Source organism: Rhinolophus ferrumequinum, chromosome 3 (assembly GCF_004115265.2).
Source record: "Rhinolophus ferrumequinum isolate MPI-CBG mRhiFer1 chromosome 3, mRhiFer1_v1.p, whole genome shotgun sequence".
NCBI classification, from domain to species: Eukaryota; Metazoa; Chordata; class Mammalia; order Chiroptera; family Rhinolophidae; genus Rhinolophus; species Rhinolophus ferrumequinum.
In genome coordinates, this window is record NC_046286.1 from 21202801 (window position 1) to 21225164 (window position 22364).

The following is a 22364-nucleotide window of genomic DNA, read 5'->3' on the forward strand; positions in this document are numbered from 1 at the left end:
CTTCCTTTGGGTACATGTTGCAATGGTGGGGATGAAGGTGGAGTGGAGAGAAATGTTTGTTATTCTAATCAAGGTCTCGCTGCTCCCATCTTGCTGTATCACCTTTCTAGGCTAAATACTAATAATTCTCAAAGGCTTTCTTTTTTTGAAGATTGTAATCACTTCTATAGCTATGAGTGAATATGTATCAAGGCAAAGTCTGAATGCCAGTCTCTCCAGAATGAGTCAGCTTGACTTCATAAGGCACTTCTCTGAAAGGGATAAGGAAAGAAGCCATAGAGGATTTTTGGGCTAATCAGAAGCTACCGAGTCTCTCCAAAGGTTTGGAAAAAGTGCTTTCTTTCCTCACCACTCCCTAAGGAGCATGCCTGGAACTGGGTGGAAGATTGGTGCTGGCATACGGAGTAATGCGGCTTACACCTTCCTTCATACCAAGTGAATGCGGCTAGAAAGGAAACAAAGGGGCTGAGCAGGCTGTTTCTAGGGGCCATGTGTTGAATTTTCTCTCTCCTTCAAGGCCTGTTCCTCCCAAAATGGACCCCCGGATGCACTTTTATACCACCCTTAGGAAAGCCTAGAGACAGGTTTGAATATCTTTTAGTCTCTAGCCTTTCTACCACGTTTGCCAACTACAGTATGTGCAAAACGGTTATTCCTTTGATACATACTAGAGTGCCTTAGATGTAATTAATGTCTTTTGAATTGGATAGATGGACTTATGTGTAGATGTGGGAGGGAGTTCAAACCTGTAGGGAAGCTTGGAGCTATGTGGGAGTTCAAAGAAAACTCAAAGAAACTCTGGCGGCACCTTGCATGTATGCTCCAAACAAAACGTGGCACCAGCTGGCTTCCGTTTGGGGGTCAACTTCATCTCTTTAAATGTTTACAAGACTTGGAGAACTTTCAGAAAAACTCTGGCTGTCATTTAGGATTTTCCAGAAACGACTAAGAGGGCCTCCCCTAAGTGTTATTATTTAACTACTAAATCAAATCAAAGGTTGAGAATTTTACCACGGTTACATTTCATTTGGCAGGTAAGGTGGAAGAGGAAGGCTGTGAGGATTTGTCTATACAATTGCATTTCCTAAAAAGTAGTTTCCTTGCAAATGATGGTGAACCCGAGTCTGTGCCAGAATGGCTGTGGTCAGGGTGGAAACGAGACTAACGGTGCAAACATACTTAATCTATGACTTCTAGGTGGTTAGGGCTGAGATAGACCAGACTCAGGCTTTTGTCTGCGTTCTAACACAAGTCATTATTGGTGTTTTATCCCTTTTTCTTTCATTACTCTTCAAGCTATTGGAACAGCTTTTCAGTGTGTGTGTGTGTGTGTGTGTGTGTGTGTGTGTGTTTTGTTGAGGTGAATCATCATGAAAACTAAATAGAGGGGAAAAATACACCACAATCATCACAAAAGGACACTTCAAAACTGCCCACGTTTGATCACTGACAAGCTGTTTTTGAATGCAGCTTTATTGAGAGTGATATTACAAACACTACATACATTTTGGTTTGTTGTTCCTTATATAGTACCAGAATGTTTTAAGCAAACAAAAAAAAGTTTTTTGCCAAAATTTGCTGAATAAATACAACCTTTTGTGGGAGTATCCAAGACAAGTCTTTTATTTCAAATTCCCCGAGAGGGAAATTTAAATGGTGCTTACCCTCTGAATGTGCTGGAGGGTAAATCTTTAATATGCTAGAATCTTTAGTCCTCATGATTACCATGAAGGAGTGTTTAGGAAACTATACTATCGTTTTTATTGGTATGAAAAGAAATACTAAAAAATAATTCCTTTTAACGCTGCCTTGTGCTAGAAAACATAATTGTCAGTGGTTGGGATGGGGATCTAACTCATTCAGGGAAGAATTCAATAGAATCATTCAGAGAAGATTATATAAATCCATTTCTTTGTAACTCAGGGAAAAATTCATTAAATGAAGTGATTTTAGCTGCTTTTATCTAGCAACTTGGATGAATTCTGAAGATATTTGGCCAGAATAACCAGCAAAAAAAAAAAAAAAAAAGGACCTTTTAACACTTCCATGTTTCCAGGTAAACCTCTATCTGCAGGCACGTGTGTAAAATACACTTACTATAGTTACTGCTTTGCCTTAAATCATAGAGCCATTCAGTACAACTTCACTTCCTTATTAGCTCAGTTATACCTCCTCACTGACAACACTCCACTACCATCTCCTCATCATTTAGAATTATAATCTGTACCATCACTGACTTTCTATTCATAACCATTCTTACAACACAGGAAGTAAAAATAAAACTCATTCAATGCCAAGGAGAGCAACTAGTACACCAGGGATGGCTACTCGGCACCAAGAACCTAACTAAAAAGGGACAGACTACATTAAAGTTTGGCTTCCTGGAGACTTTCCCATGTGGTCTCTGGCCCATTCAGAAAATGAGAAATTGAGTTCCATTATTTCAATGGACGGGTAACACGTTATTTCTCTGATACACTGAACTGATGCTTTTATTTAATCACAGGGCTCTGGCATGACAAAAATAAGTCCTTTTCTTTCAGAAAAATAAAAAGAGGTACAGGGTTAGATCCTAAGACTTGGGAGTGTAATTGAATGTAAGCTGAAAACATAATAAAAATGAAGTAATTTTCCAGTTGGGAAACATGGAGAAACCGTGAAAATAATTTATTAAAAATGGAAAGTTTATTTTACCAATGATGCTGCAAAGACAAAAGAGTATTATAGGTTGTACTTTGGTAAATTCAGAGCTCCGTGATTTAACTTGCTCCACAAACTAGTTTCTCACACAGCTTTATTTAACATCCTGGGCAGATAAAGCGTCAAGGGAGCAGGTGTCTTTAGATATGCTCTGTATTTGAAGAAGCTCCTCAAGCTCTGTGAGGGGTGAAAAAGCAGCCTAGTGTTTTTTATTAATATCTAGTTTATAACTTACTGTGCTTTAGCCATTACCTGAGTGTTACCATTAAATGCACAGAAATTGAACTTTTCATAAGGGGCAATGATACGAAATTGTTCCACAAAGTGTACTATATGGAACACTTTTCACAGTGCCAATAACATATTTTAAATATAACTATTGTAACCCTAGCAATAATCTATCTACACAAGGTGGGAGAGGATGGGATTAATGAAAACCCAGTTATATTTCCATATAGCTCATTTAACTATTTAAATAGTTTGCTTTATTTTTCAAAATCCAACTGCACATAACCCATAGTTGATAGGCCACTTCCTCTCCAAAACAAACTATCAAAGAATAAAGTGATAAATTATAAGAAAGGAAAATATGTATCATTTACAACAATCATTCCCTTGCTCCAAACTCGGCAAACATGTATGAAAAATGGTATCAAGTGGATACACATTATTTCACAAAGCTAATTTGGAGCAGATGAGGTTAAAATATATAACAGAGTGGGCCTTATTATTTTAATATTTCTATGTGAAATGAATGTATTAGATTTTTAATTAAGAAATCAGGAGGACTGCTATGATATGGGAAACAATGGCATCTATCAACAGAACCCAGTCATCCAGTTATCGGCGAATCCAAGAGTTTTAAATCCTTCATTTTCATCCATATAAAAGAGGGGGAGAAATCAAATTAGGCTATATCAACTTTAAGTTAATAATCCTTAAGGACATAATTTTATTTGGTGTTCTTCCCAGGAAAGAACATTAGGGTCAAGGTTGCTTTTAACCATGTTGATGTAGTTTTCAGGTTTGGAGTAAGGCTCCCAGGATCCTTGAAGGAATTGCTCCTCCAGTAAGGAACAAAGGTTAAAGTGCAAATACTTCTAGGAGAAACAACAAAATGATTTAAATTTACACTACAAACTAAATGACTAATATTAGTTCCTTTTTTGAGGACTAGATTTTATGATAGGAAATACACTGGGGACTGAGGCATGGAGGAATGAGGGAATCGTGGATACGCCGAAGGCATCAACTTGACAGGGTAGAAACTTACTCCTTGGGTGGAATCCCAGTTACTTTCTAGTAAGATTTTTGTTTTAAGCTTTATGATTCTGTCATGGGATGCCTTTCAAAATCCTTCACTCAGTCATGTACGAGTATAGGAAGAGAAATTGCATTTAAATATAGAATTAAATCTTAAGTGTTTATGGCTATAGGTGGATTTCCAATTTAAAATTAAACCTATCAATGGATATTTTCAACTTCCGAAAGAAAAAAAGGGAGAGAGGGATATAAACGTTTGTGTGTGAAATCGTTTACTCACATAAGTGTCATGTGTACTAAAGTGTGGAGGAATTTATCTCAAATGTGGGTGTTACCGCTATACATTTAGGAGTCGAGTGCTTACAATGGAAGAGTGGCTACAATGAATTCTGTCTGCCACCCAGTGGCCGTTTACATAAATTCTATTTTTCATTATTGACTATGGCTCTGTATTTTGCTATAATAAAATCACACAGAGGTAGATTATGCCATATCAGGAATTTAAACCCATCAAGACGTATGCCTCGATATATCTTAAAATACAATCATTGTAGTAAATGCTATATATTTTCCTTTTTGCTGACTCAAAGGTTAACCACAAATACATATTTGTTATTCCCGCGTCTCCGCATCTACCTGGGTTCAGATACTGACTGGCACGGAGGACACCGAGCTGGCTCGGGATTCCCGGGTCACGTTGTTGGGCATCGAAAGGGTACAGCAGGACACGCCCACAGTGGCCTCCGGCAGCTCGTCGTCCTCCGTCCACTCGTTGAGCTCAGGGTTGAAGCACTGGATGCACTTCTTGTACTTCTTCTCGCCCTCGTTCCAGCCACCCACCAGATAGACGCGGCCGTGCAGCGCCGAGGCACCGGCCGTGCTCACGCCCACCTGCAGCGGCGCCGCGTAGCTCCACTGGCGGGTGGCCGGGCTGTAGCACTCCACGGTCAGCACGTCCACGCGCTCCCCGCGCGGCCCCACCTGGCTACCCCCCATCACATACACCCTGTCGCCCAGGGTGACTGCGCAGTGCCAGCCTCTTGGCGTGCTCAGGTCCGGCAGCTCCTGCCACGAGTCGCTGGCCGGGTCGTACGCACACACCGACCGCGAGTACGCGTTGCTGATGTAGCCGCCGGTCACCAGCACTCGGCCGTCGGTGACCGCGCTGGCGTGGCAGCACCGCGCCACCTCCAGGGGCGTCTTCGGCTGCCACTGATTGGTGGAGGGCACGTAGCACTCCAGCGAGGCCAGGCTGCCTTCTGTATTGCGACCGCCCACGGCGTAAAGGAGCCCGTTGAACACGCTCAGGCTGAAGTGCGTGCGCTTCTGGTTCATGCTGGCCAGGTGTATCCAGGTGTTGAAGCGGGGATCGTATCTGGGAATGGCAGAGGAAGTGTGACAGCCTTGTTGGCGGTAGCCAGGGAACCCATGTTACTCCACAAACCATAACGTGGGGATTTTGACACTTTTTATGCAAGGAGGTTACTGACATAGCGCAACTCCTCGCCTGGATGCTCGTGTTTTTCTTTCAAAAAAGTGTGACACTTCTAAAAAGCAGGCACTGGTGACTCCCCTCCTCCCGTTTATAAATTCACTTCTTTTATCAGGCCACTAGGAGAAGACCCTACAAAAACCGGTGGTCTTCCAGTCCCCTTTCATCCATATTCGAATATCCATCATCCAGTAGGATTTGTGAGTGTGTGAGTGTGTGTGTGTGTGTGTGTGTGTGTGTGTGTGTGTGTGTGGAGAGGGATGGAACCTGCGTATTTGTGGCAATCAGAAAAGGGAACACTGCCACATTAAAGTCAATTCCACATATCTTCCAAGACCAACTATCGCTAGCTCCTTCTCACTTAATTAAGGTAGGAGTTGACTAATTGGATTTCTTCATTTCTCACAAACCCCTCCTTACTCATACACCTTTCCTAGCAGGCCATTGCAGCAGCAAAGCTGAGTTACTCAACCAAGTTTTCTATCGTCTGTTTAGAATGAGATCAATGAAATATGTCCAAAAGCATCAACAAAGCCTTAACTTTTGATACTTCTCTATTTTCTAGCACTTATTAGTAGGTAAGATTATTTAGTTTAGGGACATATTTTTTTTCTTTCAGTTTCAATATTACAGTAATTATACTGTAAGCACTGAAATCAATACTGCAAAAACAGTGACTTGAGTACTAATAGCTGAGTTATCAGAGGAGGAAAATCAGCAGTCATAGTAAACTGACACTTTCCCATTCATAGTTTTAAAGTATCGTAAACACAGAACTCACCCTGTCAGTTTGATGTTCATTCGTCTCTGTCCTATTTAACCTCCAGATCAAAACTTAACTATAGTTATGAATTAAAGGCTAAAGATGGATTAATTTAAATGACACACACATACTGAAATAACAAAGAATATTTTTCATGATATATTCTTTAAATTCTCAGATCTTGCTCATTAATTATGTTTGACTTTTTATTACTACCAGGATGTAAGCATGACTTTCTGAAGATTTCATATAAATGGAAGTTTAATTTTTTGTTATAAATATACAAAAATATAGCATTTGAATTCCATTTTCTGAAGGGTTTATTATGCTTTTTCTCTTCATGTATCAAAAATATTGACATTTTCTCTGCTATTCAATCTTCAAATAATTATTTAAAATTAATTGCCTGCTACATTTTTAATGTTCCCATTCTATTTGTCAATTATAAATCTGACAGTCATCAGTAACAGTCATTTAAAATAAATTCTGTATTATTTTGATCATTCTTAACACTTAGTCTTACAAACTAAATTTGTACCCAAATTTCAGAAAGGCAGTATATTGTGAAGAGCATCTGACTACAAATGAGAAATTGTGAATTGCCACTTACTTGTGGTAGTGGTATAACTTCTCTGGGTATCAGATTTCTCAGGTGTAAAATCAGAATAATCATGTCTCCCCTGCTCACTTTACAAGTTTATTCAGAAATCTAGAGTACATAATATACATGGATGCACTTTATATAATGTGAAGTGTTGTGTATATATGTAATGTGGCATTATTATTATTATTATTGATTTACTGAGCTAATAGGCATGATTAATTTACTTCTATGTCAGGGCAATTTCCTCATACTATTGAACCATTTCAGTTCCTAATAAAGAATCAAGTACCTGCAGAAATTGCTGACTGCATGCTTGGCTTGATTTCTTGCATCATTCTGGTCTTCACCACCGGCCACGTAAAGAAATCCATCCATCACAGCCACACACTGATTAAAACTCTTGGCTGGCATTTCTGTAAGCTTGCTCCATCCATTTTCAGGGTCTCTATACAAGATATCTCTACTAAGGGACTTCTCAGTAAGGCCTGGACGTCCTCCAACAGTGACAAGGACTCGATAGCCCCCACGGATTCTCGTGCGCCTAGACTGCAATGTGTTTTGATGATATGGAAGTAAGTGGTAGTTCATAGCATCCACGAGAAGTTTGTGACAATCGGCATCTTGCATCATTCTTGGTACAGACTGAACATAATTGACCAGGTCTTGTGCGGAGATAGTACCAAAGCGAATATTACTCAAAAGATCGGCAGCATATTTCACCCTCTTTTGGTCAAATTCTAACCATTTCATAGCAGTCTGGAATGCTACTATTTCAGAAGGCAACTGTAAGTCATCATCTACAAGAAGTTCGTTAATTTGCTCAAATGTAAGTTTCATGAACTGATCTGATTCTGCAAATTCAAGGAAGTTATCCCGGATAAATTTGTGGGCGGCTGCTTTTGCAGTTTTCAGAGAATATGTTTCAGCAATGTTAGCAATGTACATGCAATTCTCAACATTCATCTCTCGGATCAGAAAATCACTGCACATCTTTACAAGGGTATGGATCTGAAGATAAACAGCGGCAGAAATAATGCTTCCTATTGTATACAAGGAGAGGGTCAGCTTTCCAGTGTAGGCATATGCAATGACAGTGGCCAGGCCCAGTGGTGCGATGTCATTCAGATCCACCCTTTGTGTGGATGGGTCCTTTTTTAGGATGTTGTAAAAGTACTCACTGCATGAAGCCATCACTGACTTGTGAACATCAAAGGATTTGGTTTTGGTGCCAATGACTAAGTCACAAAGGAAACTCTCCTGCCGCATTTTACTTAAACCTTCCAAGAGGTTGGGGCCATAAGAAGCATCTGTTAATTCAGAAGAAAGGCAGCTAAGGCCATTGCCTCCCTCTAGGATTCCATTCAGAGTATTTAGTTTGTTTAGTGGGCTATCTTCTACAATTATGGTCATCTCATTGATATCTCCTTTGTTCTTTCTGACAGTCTTCTTCTTGGGGGCCATGTTGGCAAACACTCACAGGCAAGAGCTGGCTAGAAAATAAAAAAGGTATGGTTTCATTTTAATTGTGCTTTGGACTTTGAATCACTACATTAAGAAACTTTTCTTTTTTTATAAGATAAAAAGTTTTTTAATGGCATAATGTAGATTAACCCTCAAAAGTAGATTTGAAGACTTACATTAAACTAGATGCACATTTTATCGATAGTTTACTTCAGCATCAAGGATTGAAGACAATTCAAAAAAGATTTATATTATCAAATGAGACCGTACAATAGCTGTATTGCGAAGTGATTTTATACAGCAGAGATGACCAAATATTCTCCGATCTAACTGTACAGTAATTATGAAATAGTAGTTAAATATCATTTAAAGGGCTTAGTGTACTCTCACATAAAAGTAAATTGTAACTATTCTGAAGTTTTCTTCAATAAAATACTAAAATTCAGGAATCCATGTAAAATGTAAATGTGTATTTTGTAATAAACACACACACACATGAATAAATATGGCACTTAAAAATCAATGGGTAAGGACTTGTATGATAGTATTAATTCAGTTGATTTCTACTCTACAAATTTAGTAAAATAACTTTCATATGAATGAAATATCTAAATCACACACACGAACTAGAATAAAGTAGGGTGTTTTTTTTTTAAACTCTTAGAGTAGGAAAGGCCCTTTTAAGCCATAACACAAAATCCAGAAGCCATAAAGGGAAAAGACTGAAATATCTGAATATAGAAAAGTATAAAACTGCTATAAAACCACACTAACTAAGAGACAAGCAACAGACTGTGAAAAATATTTGTAACATTTTTGAGAGATAACAGGTTAACTGACACAATATTTAAAGAACTCCTACAAATCAATAAGAAAAAAGTAATCCATTAAAAAAATAGACAAAGGCTATGACTAGGTAACTAACTAGGTCATTCATAGAAGATAAAATACAAAGAGCTAATAAATTTTTTAAATGCTATACTAATAATTATCAGGAAACTGTCAACGGAAATCCAGAGATCCTTTTTAGTTTCTTTGTAGTCAAATTTTGTTTATCCGATGGTTAAAAGAGTTTTAAATGTTCATAATATCAGATACCGATGTGGTACTCTCCATACATTATGGATGGGAGTATAATTGATACAGTATTTTGGATGATATTTTGGCAATCTATCAGAACTATTTTTAGCTCTGACACTAAAATTCTTAATCTAGTAATGAGCCTCATAGAGATATATTCACAGAGATATATTTATATGGATGCTCACATATTAAGAATACTGACCATTTTTCCACTATCAATGTAATAAATATTTGAACCAATTTTTAAACCTGTAAAAAGTATGGGTTTATCTCTATAACAGCTCTAGTATTTAAATACAGAACTAAAATATATTAAGTATACTAAATATATAGATAGCCCTTAAAATATGATAAATTAAATTGTTTTAGCCTTTCTAAAAAAATTAAGCATAGTCATTGGAAGATGCTATACTTGGACTTCTAAATGGATTTTATTTACATTATGGTAGCATTCACTTTTTTTGTGTGTGTGAGATTACCAGTGCTGCTTTTCTTTTTTCCTTTTTTAAAATTAAAAAATCAGTATATGCAATTCAACAATTCAAAGTTTGTTATATGTCATTCCAGATAATTGTATATGCTTATACAAACTTATATCTGCATATTTCTGAACAGCGGTGTGCTGATAAACCAACGTTCTAGGGGTGAAAAAAAAAGCCCTTAACTGTAAGATACTGAATTTTTGGTGCAAATACACTCATCGCAGCTAGTTTTAAGCTATCCACTGTTTAACAACCAGTTTGTCAAATTCCTGATAATGTACCAGGTGGTTCCCATGAGCCAGTATATGTCAGTTCCAGCATATAGAGTACTATAAAAGATCTTGTATCAATACAAATGTATGCTATATTGTTTAGCAGTTTGCTTTTTTCACCTAGCGGTAAATTACATACATTCTTCTGTATGAGTACATACACGAATTTACCTCATTCTCTCTAATAGCTGCAGTATCCATAGTAAGAACATATAAAACTTATTCAATTATTCTCCTGTTGATGGACAGTTAGGTATTTAGGTGTTTTATAGTTTCTTGGTGTGTGTGTGTGTGTGTGTGTGTGTTTTAAGTTTCACTATAGTTCATCCTGAGGGGTAAAACTTAGCTTTGCTCCCTCTTGAAAGGTCTTCAATTTAATTACTGGAATATATGTATAAAAATTCCATGACCTTTCTATTGTGTTTATTCCTGTTCCTTTCCATGTGGAAGGAGAGGAGTAAGTAGATAGGAAGAAGGTTTATCTCCTTGCCAGGGCTTTTGTCTTCCTCATGAAGCTCAAATTGTCAAATTCACATTTATATTTGTTTACAAGATCCTTCCTCTTTCTTTCTTGCAAGCAATGCCAAATGTATCCTCACCTTGTGAAATAGATTTTCAACTTCACTGTAGTTCAGCCTTCAAATGCATTTGACTTATGTGGTAAGTGTCCCTTATTGGATTTCTTTGGGGATAATTTTAAACATTTTGTTCAGCAAGCAGTTATCGGACACATACTGCTGTGTGGACAGCACTGTGCTGGAAATTATGGAGCAATACAATATGTAATTTATGTCAAAGAGACAAAAATGACAGCTTCAAAATGACAACAGAAACTAGGGAAGCACTGCCGAGTAATTGTGGTTTCTTTCTCTCTCTCTTTTTTTTTAAACATCATTTCTACCTTCTAGAGTAGAAGCAAAAATGTGTCTTTGGAGAAGCCCTGTCTATTTTCCCAGAAGGTCTCCTTTGGCCAGTTTTCAAATTTATTTAGATGTAGGGCTTATAACCACTCGTTTTTTAGAGGAAATTCTGAACCCAAGTATTAGGTTGGTGCAAAAGTGATTGCAGTTTTTGCAATTATTTTCAACCTGTTAAACCGCAATTACTTTTGCACCAACCTAATAGCAATATGACTGAATGCTTCAGACTGAAATGCTAAATATTCTGTTTATCTATCATTAAAATATTATTTTATTTGTAGCATATGGGACTGGATATTTCAATAACTGACAAAACACGGTACCTACTAACTAGTATGGATTCATGCCACAGTTCTGGAGTTGGGTCCCAGAGGCTCCCCTTGGTACCCTGCATAAGTCTTCAGTTGCTGGATCTTAGTGAGGCACAGGGGATCCTGGGAGAGGGCTGGAGGGGTGGGAGGGATTCAGTGTGTGTGTGTGTGGGGGGGATCAGGGCAGCAGCAATTGGGCTGTTTACCTATTCAGTACAGAGGGATCTCAGTATTTTAACAATTGGTTATATTATATACTATATCGAAACATACCTCTCCAAGGGACAGGGTGTCATTCTTCTGAGATTATTTTGATTTTAAGGGTTTTTGTTTTTTTTGTGTGGTTTCTTTGGTTAAAATGGAGGTTTCTGGAGGAAAAAGAGAATACAGCCCCAATAGCATGGTGATATGCTTGGGCAAAGGGGACAAAGAGCCAGCAGGACATTCCAAATAAAGGGGTGACTCTAGGAGCAATAATACCTGATATCCAGTTTTAAATCTTCCTTTTCTACATTGTTAAGCTCTTACATCATCCTTAATCGAGGTATTTCCAAGTATCCTTACTAAAGTTTGATAAACTCCTCACTAGCTCATTCTGTCTTTAGGAATATCATGTAGGAGAGTTGTGAAGACCTCAGCCTCTGAAGAACTGCCATGGTTTAAGTAGCAGCTCCAAACTCTACTACTGGCGGTAAAGCCAAGTAAAGCTCCTATCTGACAGATTGTCCCAAATAGAACCTATAACCTGGGGCATTCGGGGGTGGGGAGAGTCTGGAGAGAAAGAGGGGAAACTACTGAGCAATGCTAGGAAGTATAAACAAAAGGATGATTCTGTAGAGGATTCGAGAGATGGAAAAGGGGAATAGCGTAGGATGAGTCCCCACCGACTTTTTTTTTTCTTCAATTATATCTGTTGGCTTTTTGCCTACAAGCAGGTTGCATGCAATTGGTACCACCCAGGGCAGCAACAACTCCAAGAGAAAGTATTATTCCTTTGAAGAACCAGAGGACAGAGCTTGTGGCAACCACATCCACTGGAAAGTGAGTTGGGGATTCTGGAAAAGAGAGATCCCAAAGTAAGAAGCCCAACAGAAACTTAAATCTTCAGGAAAAAATGAAGAGCATCAAAGATGGTAAATATAAAGGTCTATTTTTTCTCTAAAGTTCTTTCAAATACATCTGACTCTTCAAAGCAAAAATGATAACCTTTTCTTGTGGGATTTATCATGTGTGTAGATGTAGTACATGTGACAAGTACAGCATAAAGGATGGGGTGACGGTGGTAAATGAATCTACACAGTTGCAAGGTTTTTATGTCTCATGTGAAGTGGCCCACCATTACTTTATGTAGCCTGTGAAAATTTAACTTTTGCATATTATAATCTCTGCAGTCGTGCTGTCCAATAGAAATTGACATGAGTCACATATGTACTTAAAAAATTTCCAGCAACCATATGAAAAAGGTAAAAAGAAACAAGTGAAATTAATTTTAATATATTTTATTGTGTCCAGTAGTTTTGCAGTAAACATCTTTGCCGCAAGCATTATTTTCGTTGCATAACTAATTGGTCGTAATGCAATTTCCCTATAAAAGATAAAATAACTGGTTGTCATTTTGGTTTCATTTCTCCGTGGACAAAGTTTGTGGCAGTACTCTCATTTTTTATATTATATAAATCTTAGCCCTCATAATGGTCTATACAGTGACCGGTAGCCCTGGTGGTCTTCAAATAATAATGAATGATAGTAACTACGTATAAAGCCAAATTGCACACACTACTAGAAAATGATAATGTATCTGTTTTTTGCAAATCCTTCAGTGGGCACAGTCATTCCTCTCACCCATCAAAAACAAAAGTTTATCAAGCTACGGAAAATATAAAAGAGGAGGCTAATAATTCACAACAGTCTTCCAGAGCATTAATTATTGATTCTTTAGTTGGAAACTGGTACCTCTCTTCATGAAGGAAGAAATTGTAGTGAAAAAGAAAAAAGCGCAATGTTGAATAGGAAGATGAATCAACAAGCAAGCAAAAGAAAGTAAAATACTATGAATGAAAGACTTCAAAGACAATATATTTTCATTTTTTACAATAGTCTTTTTACTGTTAATATTATTTTTTCCATGTTTCATCATGTCCTTTTTAATGTCCCTCTTTCATATTTTGTTCTTTTACCTTTTTCTGTGAAATTGCCTTATTGCCAATTAGTTATCCCGCAAAAATGTTTGAGGCGAAATGCTTGTGGCAGATGCTCCTGGTGAAACTACCTGGAACCATTTTATTCAACATACTATATACAAAATATCATTTCAACATGTAATTGCTATAAAATTATTAATATACTATTTTACACTCTAGTTTTCATACTAAGTCTTCAAAATCCAGGATGCGTTTTATACTTGCAGCACATCTCATTTTGGACTAGCCACATTTCAAGTGTTTAATAGACACAGGTGACTGACGGCCATGGTTGTGGACAGCAGAGCCCTAGAACAACTGCTTAAATGAATGCAAAGTATAGCTGAAAAGCCAAGAGATAAATTTAAAGGGAATTCAAAAGGGGGCAGAAAAGTTGGGACAGAGGAGCAAAAATTAGAGGGGACAAATAGAAAACAAATAATTTAATGGTAAACCTAAATTCAATTATGTTAATAATTGTATTAAAAGTTAATGCATAAAACATTCTAATTAAATGGCACAGATTGTTAGAATGAATAAGAAAAGCAAGACTCAAATATGTGCTATCTACAAGAGATTCACTATAAAGACACAGACAGGTAAAAGATAAACGGATAGAAAAAGATTTACCATGGAAACAGCAGACATAGAAGAGTGGAGTGGCTGTGTTAATATCAGGTAAAATACACATCAAGAAAGAAACAATGACTAGTGATCAAGAGGCAATTTCATAACGACGAAAACTTCAAATCATCATGAAAATATAATAACCCTAGTGTATATATGCAAAAAATAGAACTTCAGTATATGTAAAGCAACAAATGACAGAATTAAAGAGAAAAATAGGCAATTCCTTAGTTATACTTGAAAATGTTAATAACTCTCAGCCACTGATAGAACTAGACAAAAGAATCGGTAAAGGTATAGATTACCTGAACAACATTATTAATCACCCTGACATAATTGATATTTCTAAAACAGTACACCTATCTGCAGAATACAAATTCTTTGCAAGAGTATATGATAGATTTACTGAGACAGAGCCTGTGCTGGGCTGCAAAACATGTGTCAATAAATTTAAAAGCACTGAAGGAATATAGAGTATGTTCTCTAATCATAATGTAATTCAGTTAGAAATTAATAACAATAAACTAGGGAAACCACCAATATTTGGAAATCAAACAATACAGTTGTAAATAATCCACGAGTAAAAGAAGAAATCATAAGGAAAATTAGGTAATATTTCAAACTCAATGATAATGAAAATACAACATAAAATCCAGCTTTACTATTAGGTTGGTGCAAAAGTAATTGCGGTTTAAAAGGTTAAAAATAATTGCAAAAACCACAATTACTTTTGCACCAACCTAATACTTACCTGAAGTGTTTCTTGAGGTAGATAGATAATCTAATCTCTTAGTCTCCACTGATTTGTCTCTAAAGTGAAGATCATAATAGTGCCTGACTATAGGGTTCTCAATGAAACTTCATGACGAAATGCTTGTACAGCATTTGGCGGAGTATCTGGCAAAGAGTGAGTGTGCAAAAGAATTTGAATACCTTTCTTCAAAATCAACAATGCTTGTTAGCTATGTCTTTGGGAATAAAGTAAGTAACCTGTTTAAGCTTTGGGGTGAAGCAAATCAGAGAAAGCTGCCACATCATGGAGAAGCAATCCTGAGGGGCAGGAGGAGGTATGGGACAAGCATAACTAGTGACCTAGACTGAGACCTGGCAAATAGCAGCCAGGAGAGATTTCTGGAACATGTCAATGTTTCTAAGGGATTTCTGAAAATACCAGGGAGAGAAATGGGACTTGTCCAATTATGTAAGCTGAGGAACTGATTATTTCTATTTTGATATCAATAATAAGGATAATTTTGGAAGTTTGGAAAACTTGGACATGTGGTTATAGGTTGCAACATGTGGTTATAAGCAAAACAACAGAATACATGGAATAGATTGAATCTATGAGCCTGGACCTAAGGATTCAAATTAAAGGGACCATTTTGATGGGGGTAGTGTTAGGATGAGAAGGTTTGCAGATAACAAGAGTCCTACAGGTGCTGGTTTTTAAGAGGCGTAGGTATAGGAGGGAGGTCATTAGGAGTAGAAGAAATGCCTCATGGTGAAGCAGGAAGGTATGACTCAGCATAGTATGTGCAGACCAAGGCGGTTGAAGTCATGAGGGAGACAGGCAGGTAACGTTAGGCTAATACATAAAGGCTGTTGGATGCCAGGTAGGGTTTGAACTTGATAAGTCAGTATGTAATGGAGAAGGATTAAGAAATCTCCAGGAAGGAAGAGGGCCACCTGAAACCCTAGTGAAATCAGCAAAAGTTTTTCCATGGCCTTCCTTCTCTTATTTCCTGTTGCCACCTTCTCTTTCCTCCATTGTCTGGCCTTCATGTTGACCCTGGCATTCCCATGGAAACCCTCAGGACCCTTTCTATCTGAATTTTCTTGCCTTGGTCCTATTTCTCCAGGGCCCTACTGAGTGATGCATTAACTAGTCTGACAAATGATCCAAGCTAATCAATTAATGGGCAAATCTAGTCTTCCTCCCAGATATGCATGTTTTTTGCTGTTTGTTTTTTTTTCAGTTTTTTTTTATCAGTGTCCTTGTATGACTCATATATAAATTTCTAACACAGTAGCCACTGTAGTGTGTATATATATATATATTATATATGTGTATATATATAATTTATATATATACACACACATATAAAGTATATATATTCTTTAAATAATACTTTAATACTATTAATATATATACATATATATTCACACACATATATATAAAGTATATATATTCTTTAAATAATACTTTAATAATATTAATTTGTTGCTTTTAATAATATTGTTAATATTTAATAGTAGTTAGTATTTGTAATAGATTTTTTAAAATAAGAGATGGCTTTTAGAGACCTCAAAATCATTTTGAAGACGTAACTGGCATCTTTAGCTATCTCTAGGGGAGGTAGAGGGAGAGAGATATGCAGGAGACCGTTTAAGAGACAACTGAAATCAGAGCCTGCAGACAATTTCCTGGTGGCCGTATTTTCCCAGATATGTTCATAAATTCAGTGTTTCTTTACTAGAACTGCTATTCCATTCCATTCCTAGGTGAGCACATGGGAAATGAGGCTGTCCATCCACCTGCCCAAGTGTTCTGTCTGTGCCATGTTCCTCTAATAAGAACACTGCGGACCCCTCAGAAGAGTCTGCTGATCAGGGTCACTTCTTTGAAGCTGGGCACAGCTCTGATGTCCTCTAGGCTCCTCTAGCCTGATAAATGCTCATCTCCCATCAGCCCCGCCTGTAGGGCTCCAGCCATTGCTTTCCTTAATTTAAGGAGGACCGCAGGCCAGTTAAACTGGTAAGAGCAGCTGCATCGTGTACTCTGGATTCTACGGTATTGCAGAGGAGATTAGCTTCCTCATTACGGAGGATCAAAATCCAAGAGGCTTTGTTCTCACTAGCAGCCAGGAAGTCTTTGAGATATTCTCCAGGCCTCTCACACTGGGGCTTTTCTGGGAGTACAGACATAAGGCATGTGCCATGCACGGTGTCATGCGGGGTCTCTGGTCCCGCTCCCCACATAAGAATGCAGGACGTGGTGAGGCCAAAAAGGAACACCCACGGAGCCATAGATAGGGGAGTCATACCACTATAGTCTCTCTGGCGGCTGGGTTAGAGACACAGGAAGCAGGAGCCACAACATCCACAACGCGCCGTCCGCTTCTCTGCCAACCAACCTCACTTGCTAACTGCAATCCACCTCTCCTCAATCCGCAATCCACAATCTGCACTTGCTAGTTTAGCCAGGGCAGTTGTATCAGCGGCTAATGGCTAACCGATAACAGCCGATGGCCATCTGCTACCCGAGCCAGCACCTTTCCACGTGAGGCCGAGAGCCTGGAAACTGCTCTCTGGGACTCTGTCCCCCCAGCATGTCGCACTGGGTACACACACACACACACACACACATGCACACACATTTAGCATGTCACTTGACCAACCAGCACTTTTCCACAATCACATTTAAAGGAAGAACAAGGGTGACTTTAGAGGAAAGAAGTTATAAAAGGGCCGCCTAAGGAGTAGATGTGTGAAAATAAAGTGGAACAACTTAATTCACTTCTATTTATATATTTGGTGATGGCGCTGGGATTCTAAGCTGACTGTATGGACTATTAGAGGATGATTAGAAAAGAACATTCACAAAAATGTATTACTCAGTCACTAGGTCATATGTGAACATGCAGTCAAAAGCAATTTGTACAGAAACTCACTGTTTTTCCCACAATTATACCCAATGTTCACTATGCACCCATGGACCATATTATAAGTGATCACCAATGACAGTTACAATGACAGTCAAAATGTGGCTGAAAGAAAAAGGTTACAAAAATGAGTTGCATATATATTTTCATATATAATCTAGAGTATAATCTACGTAGATGTTGAGTAATGAACTTTGAAAGCATTTCATCCATATCGATTCAATTGTATATTAACTCAAAGTTGGATGAGGGTTTTACTTATCGTTGTTGTTTTTTATGAAAGCTTTTTTTCTTCTTCTTTTTTCTTTTAACAAGTTGAGTGCCTTGTGGCCAGCTGCTCAGGGACTCCCCAGGCTTGGTAGCCAGCGCAATCACCGTGGTTACCATATCCGAGGGAGGGCTTGGACTGGGCTTATAGTCTGCAAGGTGAGAAGCACAGCCTTGCTGAGTTGCCCTTGAATGGGAGAGCTTTAAGATAGTTTCTGTTTTTCTTCTAAAGCATGACAGGTTCAATTTTCCTTCCCAACCCAGGAGGCTCTAATGAGTTGCCCCTTGGGGTCAAAGAGAGGAACTTTACAGGCCCCCTTTGGGACTATCAGTGGCCTGCATTTTCACACACTGGAAAGGGCAGGTGTGGCCACAGCAGCTGAGGTTGAAAAACGGGATGAGCAGCCATTTGCAGGCACTGCCAGTCCTTTCCTGACTCTTCCCTTTTTGGGTGAAAGAAGAGACTTTGCACAGGGTACAGAAGGTTGTAGAAGGCTCCCTATGCTACAGAGCTATCCCTTCATCCTGTGGAGGGCACCCAGGCAATTGTGCTCTCTACTCATGGACACCCAGCCTCCTCTCCTCTCTGCTCCATCCACCGTCACCCAGACCCGCCTCTTGGGTGTCCTCCAGTAGAAACTGGGCAGAAGGGTAACAAAGATGCAATTCTAGGCTCTGCTCCCACTGCCCACTGCAGATCTTGGCTCTTGTGTTGTTTCTATGACAACAGTGTCATGTATTCAACACCTGATAAAACAGCTGGGCAGTTATGTGAGCCATCACATTTTGCATCACCTTTTGTATTTGCTAAATTTAAGTATGTTAATAAATAATTTCTAAATATAAATTTAGGAATTTAAATTTGTGTTTAAAGCATGAATCTATATTATGTATCAAATGTAAACTACCTCCATTTCTCCTAAAATAATAATTATATAGCTCGCCTTGGTTAATTGAGGGTTAACTGTATGCTGAGCCTGGAATCAGTACTTTACGATTTTATTATTATTTTTTTAAATTTAACCATCACCAAAATCCTAAAAAGTAAGTTATATTATGTTAATTTTGCAAATGAAGAAATTAAGGCTCAGAGAGAGTTTTAAAAACTTATCCAAGGTGACACAAGTGTGCAAATGTGTTGTAGAGCTAACATTCAATATCAGGTTGACACCTGACCCCCTATATTGCCACCCTTAAATCTAGGGTAGGTTAAAATCTGTAGCAGGTTAATCAGTTAGCTCTTTCCAACAGGAGAGGATGGAGACTGAGGTAGGACTGAGATATATAAAATCAAAATTTGGATATGGAGAGCATATAGCTCCAAACACTGAAATAAAAGAGTTGCCTTTTTGAATATAAGATAAATTTATTTAAAGACAAACAGAGGCTGCGAATTTCTTTACCCTGTTAGGGGTGGTAAAGATATGAAATTCCAATAGGTTGGTAAGTCAGAAATGGAAACAGGTTTAAGGAGGTCTTCAATGACTTTGTTGATCAGAGAATCAAGTACTTCGTTTTAATTGTTAGGTTGAATAGGAAATTATCCATTTTGTTCAAAGACAAATTTCATTGATTTCTTACGGTTCAATTTAGCTAAAGGCCTGTGCCTGACTTTTATCTCTAACATATACAGACTATAGATAAAGTTAACCTCTATTCTCCAAACCTGGATACAGGACGCAAGTACCCAGTGGTAAAATTTTTGGTTTTGGTTTTGTTGAAAATTTTACTGAAATAGTTTTTTCTCTTTCCCAGTCTGTTGCGTGTGCATTACAGTTGGGGAGTAGGATAGGTGGGGCGTGGGGAGAGGACTTGGAAATCTAACTTTTAAGACTAATGTCCTTTGGTTGTTGTAGAACTGAAAATTGGGTTTTGGTGTTCACTTTGTTCTAGCCATCTGATGGACCTGTGGCAAAACATCCAACCTTTTAAGATTTCAGTTTACTCACCTGTCAAATGGGGAGATATATATCTTTCAGTTCTAAATTTTTACAGAGAGCTAAGAATAAACAGATGGCTTTCGCTGTCAGAATTTTTCAAAGTCTGGTCCTGGATCACTTCTCCCCTCAACATGGCCTTTTAGAACCCTGGAATCAACTCATGATCAGATATGGATAGAGCAACTGAGACAGGGGATTCTTCACCTGGGGTCATGCATTTGGATCGGGGTTGCCAGATTTAGAAAATAAAAATACAAGATGTCCAGTTAAATTTAAATTTCAGATAAACCACGAATCATATTTTAGTCCAAGCACGTCCAATGCAATATTTGGAACATACTTATACTGAAAACTGGTTTGTGATGTATCTGAAATTCAAATGTAGCTGGGTGTCCTATGTTTCATCTGGCAACCCTTTCCTGGGTTTGGGTTCAGGTGAGTCCTTGAATTCCATGAAATTTTCTGGACTATTATGAAACATGTTGTACATGTGTGTTTATGTGCATTTTTTCTGTAGAGTGGGCCCAGAGTTTTCATGAGGCTCTTAATAGGATCCATAAACCAAAGTTGATCCAGAACCATTGTACTGAGAATACTGCCAAGACATGGAAACATAATTCTACCCTCTCCTTGGAGTGGGTAAGTCTGTGTGCAAGTATCGCACCGAAATCAAGTGCCTCCTGGCCTGAAACAGATCTCCGATGAAAAGCTCCTCTAACTGACGTATAGACAAGAACTGTCACTTTACACTTAAGAACATTCATTTTCCAGCTGCCCTGTACCCTCGCCTCCTGGGAGAGACTCTACACAGGACAAGCTGAAAAGCCATGTGTGCTAAAGTGTCACTGTCACTCCCATGCCAGAATGAGCTGGGCAGCCAGAATGTCTTCTTGCCAAAGGGGCAAATCAGCCGCGCCTGCTCCCTGTTCCTGCCACATTCCGAGCGCTGCATCTGTCGGGACTCATCATTACTGACTCCCGGAATAGAAACGGCTGCGCGGCTTGCCATTTTAAGTTAAGTCCAATGTAAGGGGGGTTTTCCACTTTACCATTTCATTTCCAATATGATCTCTAATATAAAACGTATGTCAGTCTAGCCATATGTGCACATTTAGAATAAAAACTTGTTTAATAGTTAAATTACAAATTTGTTCTATTTTGGCAGGGGGATTTTCTATTTTGTCAATAGGTTATATTTCTGGGAATGTGAAGAGTTGTCTAATTTTTAAAATTTTTCTTTTCTTTTTACTACCAATTTCGTTAAAACTAAAAACTAATTGCATGTTCTCTGAAGTTATTGGGTACCAAATGTTTCCATGGTTCCTGATAAAGATAGAGAAGAAACTCTCAACTCTGTGAACCAAACGTAAGAATTTACTTTGTCCCTTCTCTCTTCTCTATAAAATAGAGGAAGAAAAACATACCTCAGACTTGAGAGGCTTAAAATTATTGTTAGAAATTTCAAGCAACTTTACTTTTTTGAAGCTTCCCTCGCGTGCATTTTTATTACTATGTATGGAATTCTCCTAATCTAGCACATTCCTTGGATTTCAAGGAAATGTTTTTTGGCTCCCAACTTCAGATCAGGGACATGAGCAAACTAACCCAGCTGTAGACACCCTCCATGAAATAGCTCCACAACCACAAATATTTCGCCCCCCCTCCCACCCACAGATCCATACACACCCCAGAATCTAGAAGACAGGAATTGCAGACTGTGGCCCCAGCTCCTTACCCTCCTGTGTGAAGTGGCCTCCCCGACTTGTGGTGATGAAGTTTCAGCAGCAGACTCCTCTTGGGAAGCAATCTGGGGAGAGAGAGAGAAAGGGAGAAGGAAAATCCGGTGAGGAGCCACCAGCAGCCACCTGACAAGTCCCAGCAGCAATTTTTAGAGTGACCCTTTGCTGTCCCACTGGCGACAGCGGCTGAGCCTGCGCTCTCACCCCAGCAGCCCTGTGAGCCCTGCTTTCCCTCTTTGGCCTTCAACTTCAGGCCACCCCAGGGCAGAGGGCGGAGCTCTCTGGTTGGAGAAGAGGGGTTGGGTTTCTTGACCTGCCCCGTTGTTTTTGTTTTTTATAAAAAGTCAAGAGCTCAATCAACCTGGGTGTGAGGAAAGAAAATTAATAGGTGGGTATTTAATTGTTGGGAGCAGGGATTAGAATGCATGCACTTGGTAAGGGGAAGGGAAGGTTGTGGATAAAAATTAGCTTCTAGAAAGGTAAATAGTCTGGTCACCTCAGGTCCTTTGAGAAGACTGAGTTTATAAATAGACTGTTGTTTAGAAGAGGAGCACATGTTTAGGAGAACAAGATGCTTTCTATGGTACCTCACATATGG

The 22364-nt window shown here is 38.6% G+C and overlaps 1 protein-coding gene across 2 annotated transcripts; it reads right to left on the reverse strand.

Moving 5' to 3' along the window:
* Nucleotides 1–1475: 1475 nt before the first annotated feature.
* On the reverse strand, nt 1476–21986 carry KLHL31 (kelch like family member 31). 2 transcript variants are annotated; one of them, XM_033103608.1, is made up of 3 exons: nt 21763–21986; nt 7112–8312; nt 1476–5338 (listed from the first exon to the last, which is right to left on the reverse strand). In XM_033103608.1, exons 2-3 carry the CDS (start codon nt 8281–8283, stop codon nt 4606–4608), a joined length of 1905 nt encoding a protein of 634 aa, XP_032959499.1. In that variant the 5' UTR covers nt 8284–8312; nt 21763–21986; the 3' UTR covers nt 1476–4605. The 2 variants fall into 2 exon arrangements, with proteins under 2 accessions (XP_032959499.1, XP_032959500.1); XM_033103609.1 differs by lacking the exon at nt 21763–21986 and adding an exon at nt 11625–11678.
* Between the last annotated feature and the right edge of the window lie 378 nt (nt 21987–22364).

Coding starts and splice junctions, on each gene's coding strand:
- KLHL31 (XM_033103608.1), bottom strand. CDS start 8,283: ATGGCCCCCAAGAAGAAGACTGTCAGAAAGAACAAAGGAGATATCAAT. Junction 5,339..7,111: donor GCAGTCAGCAATTTCTGCAG/GTACTTGATTCT, acceptor TGCCATTCCCAG/ATACGATCCCCGCTTCAACA.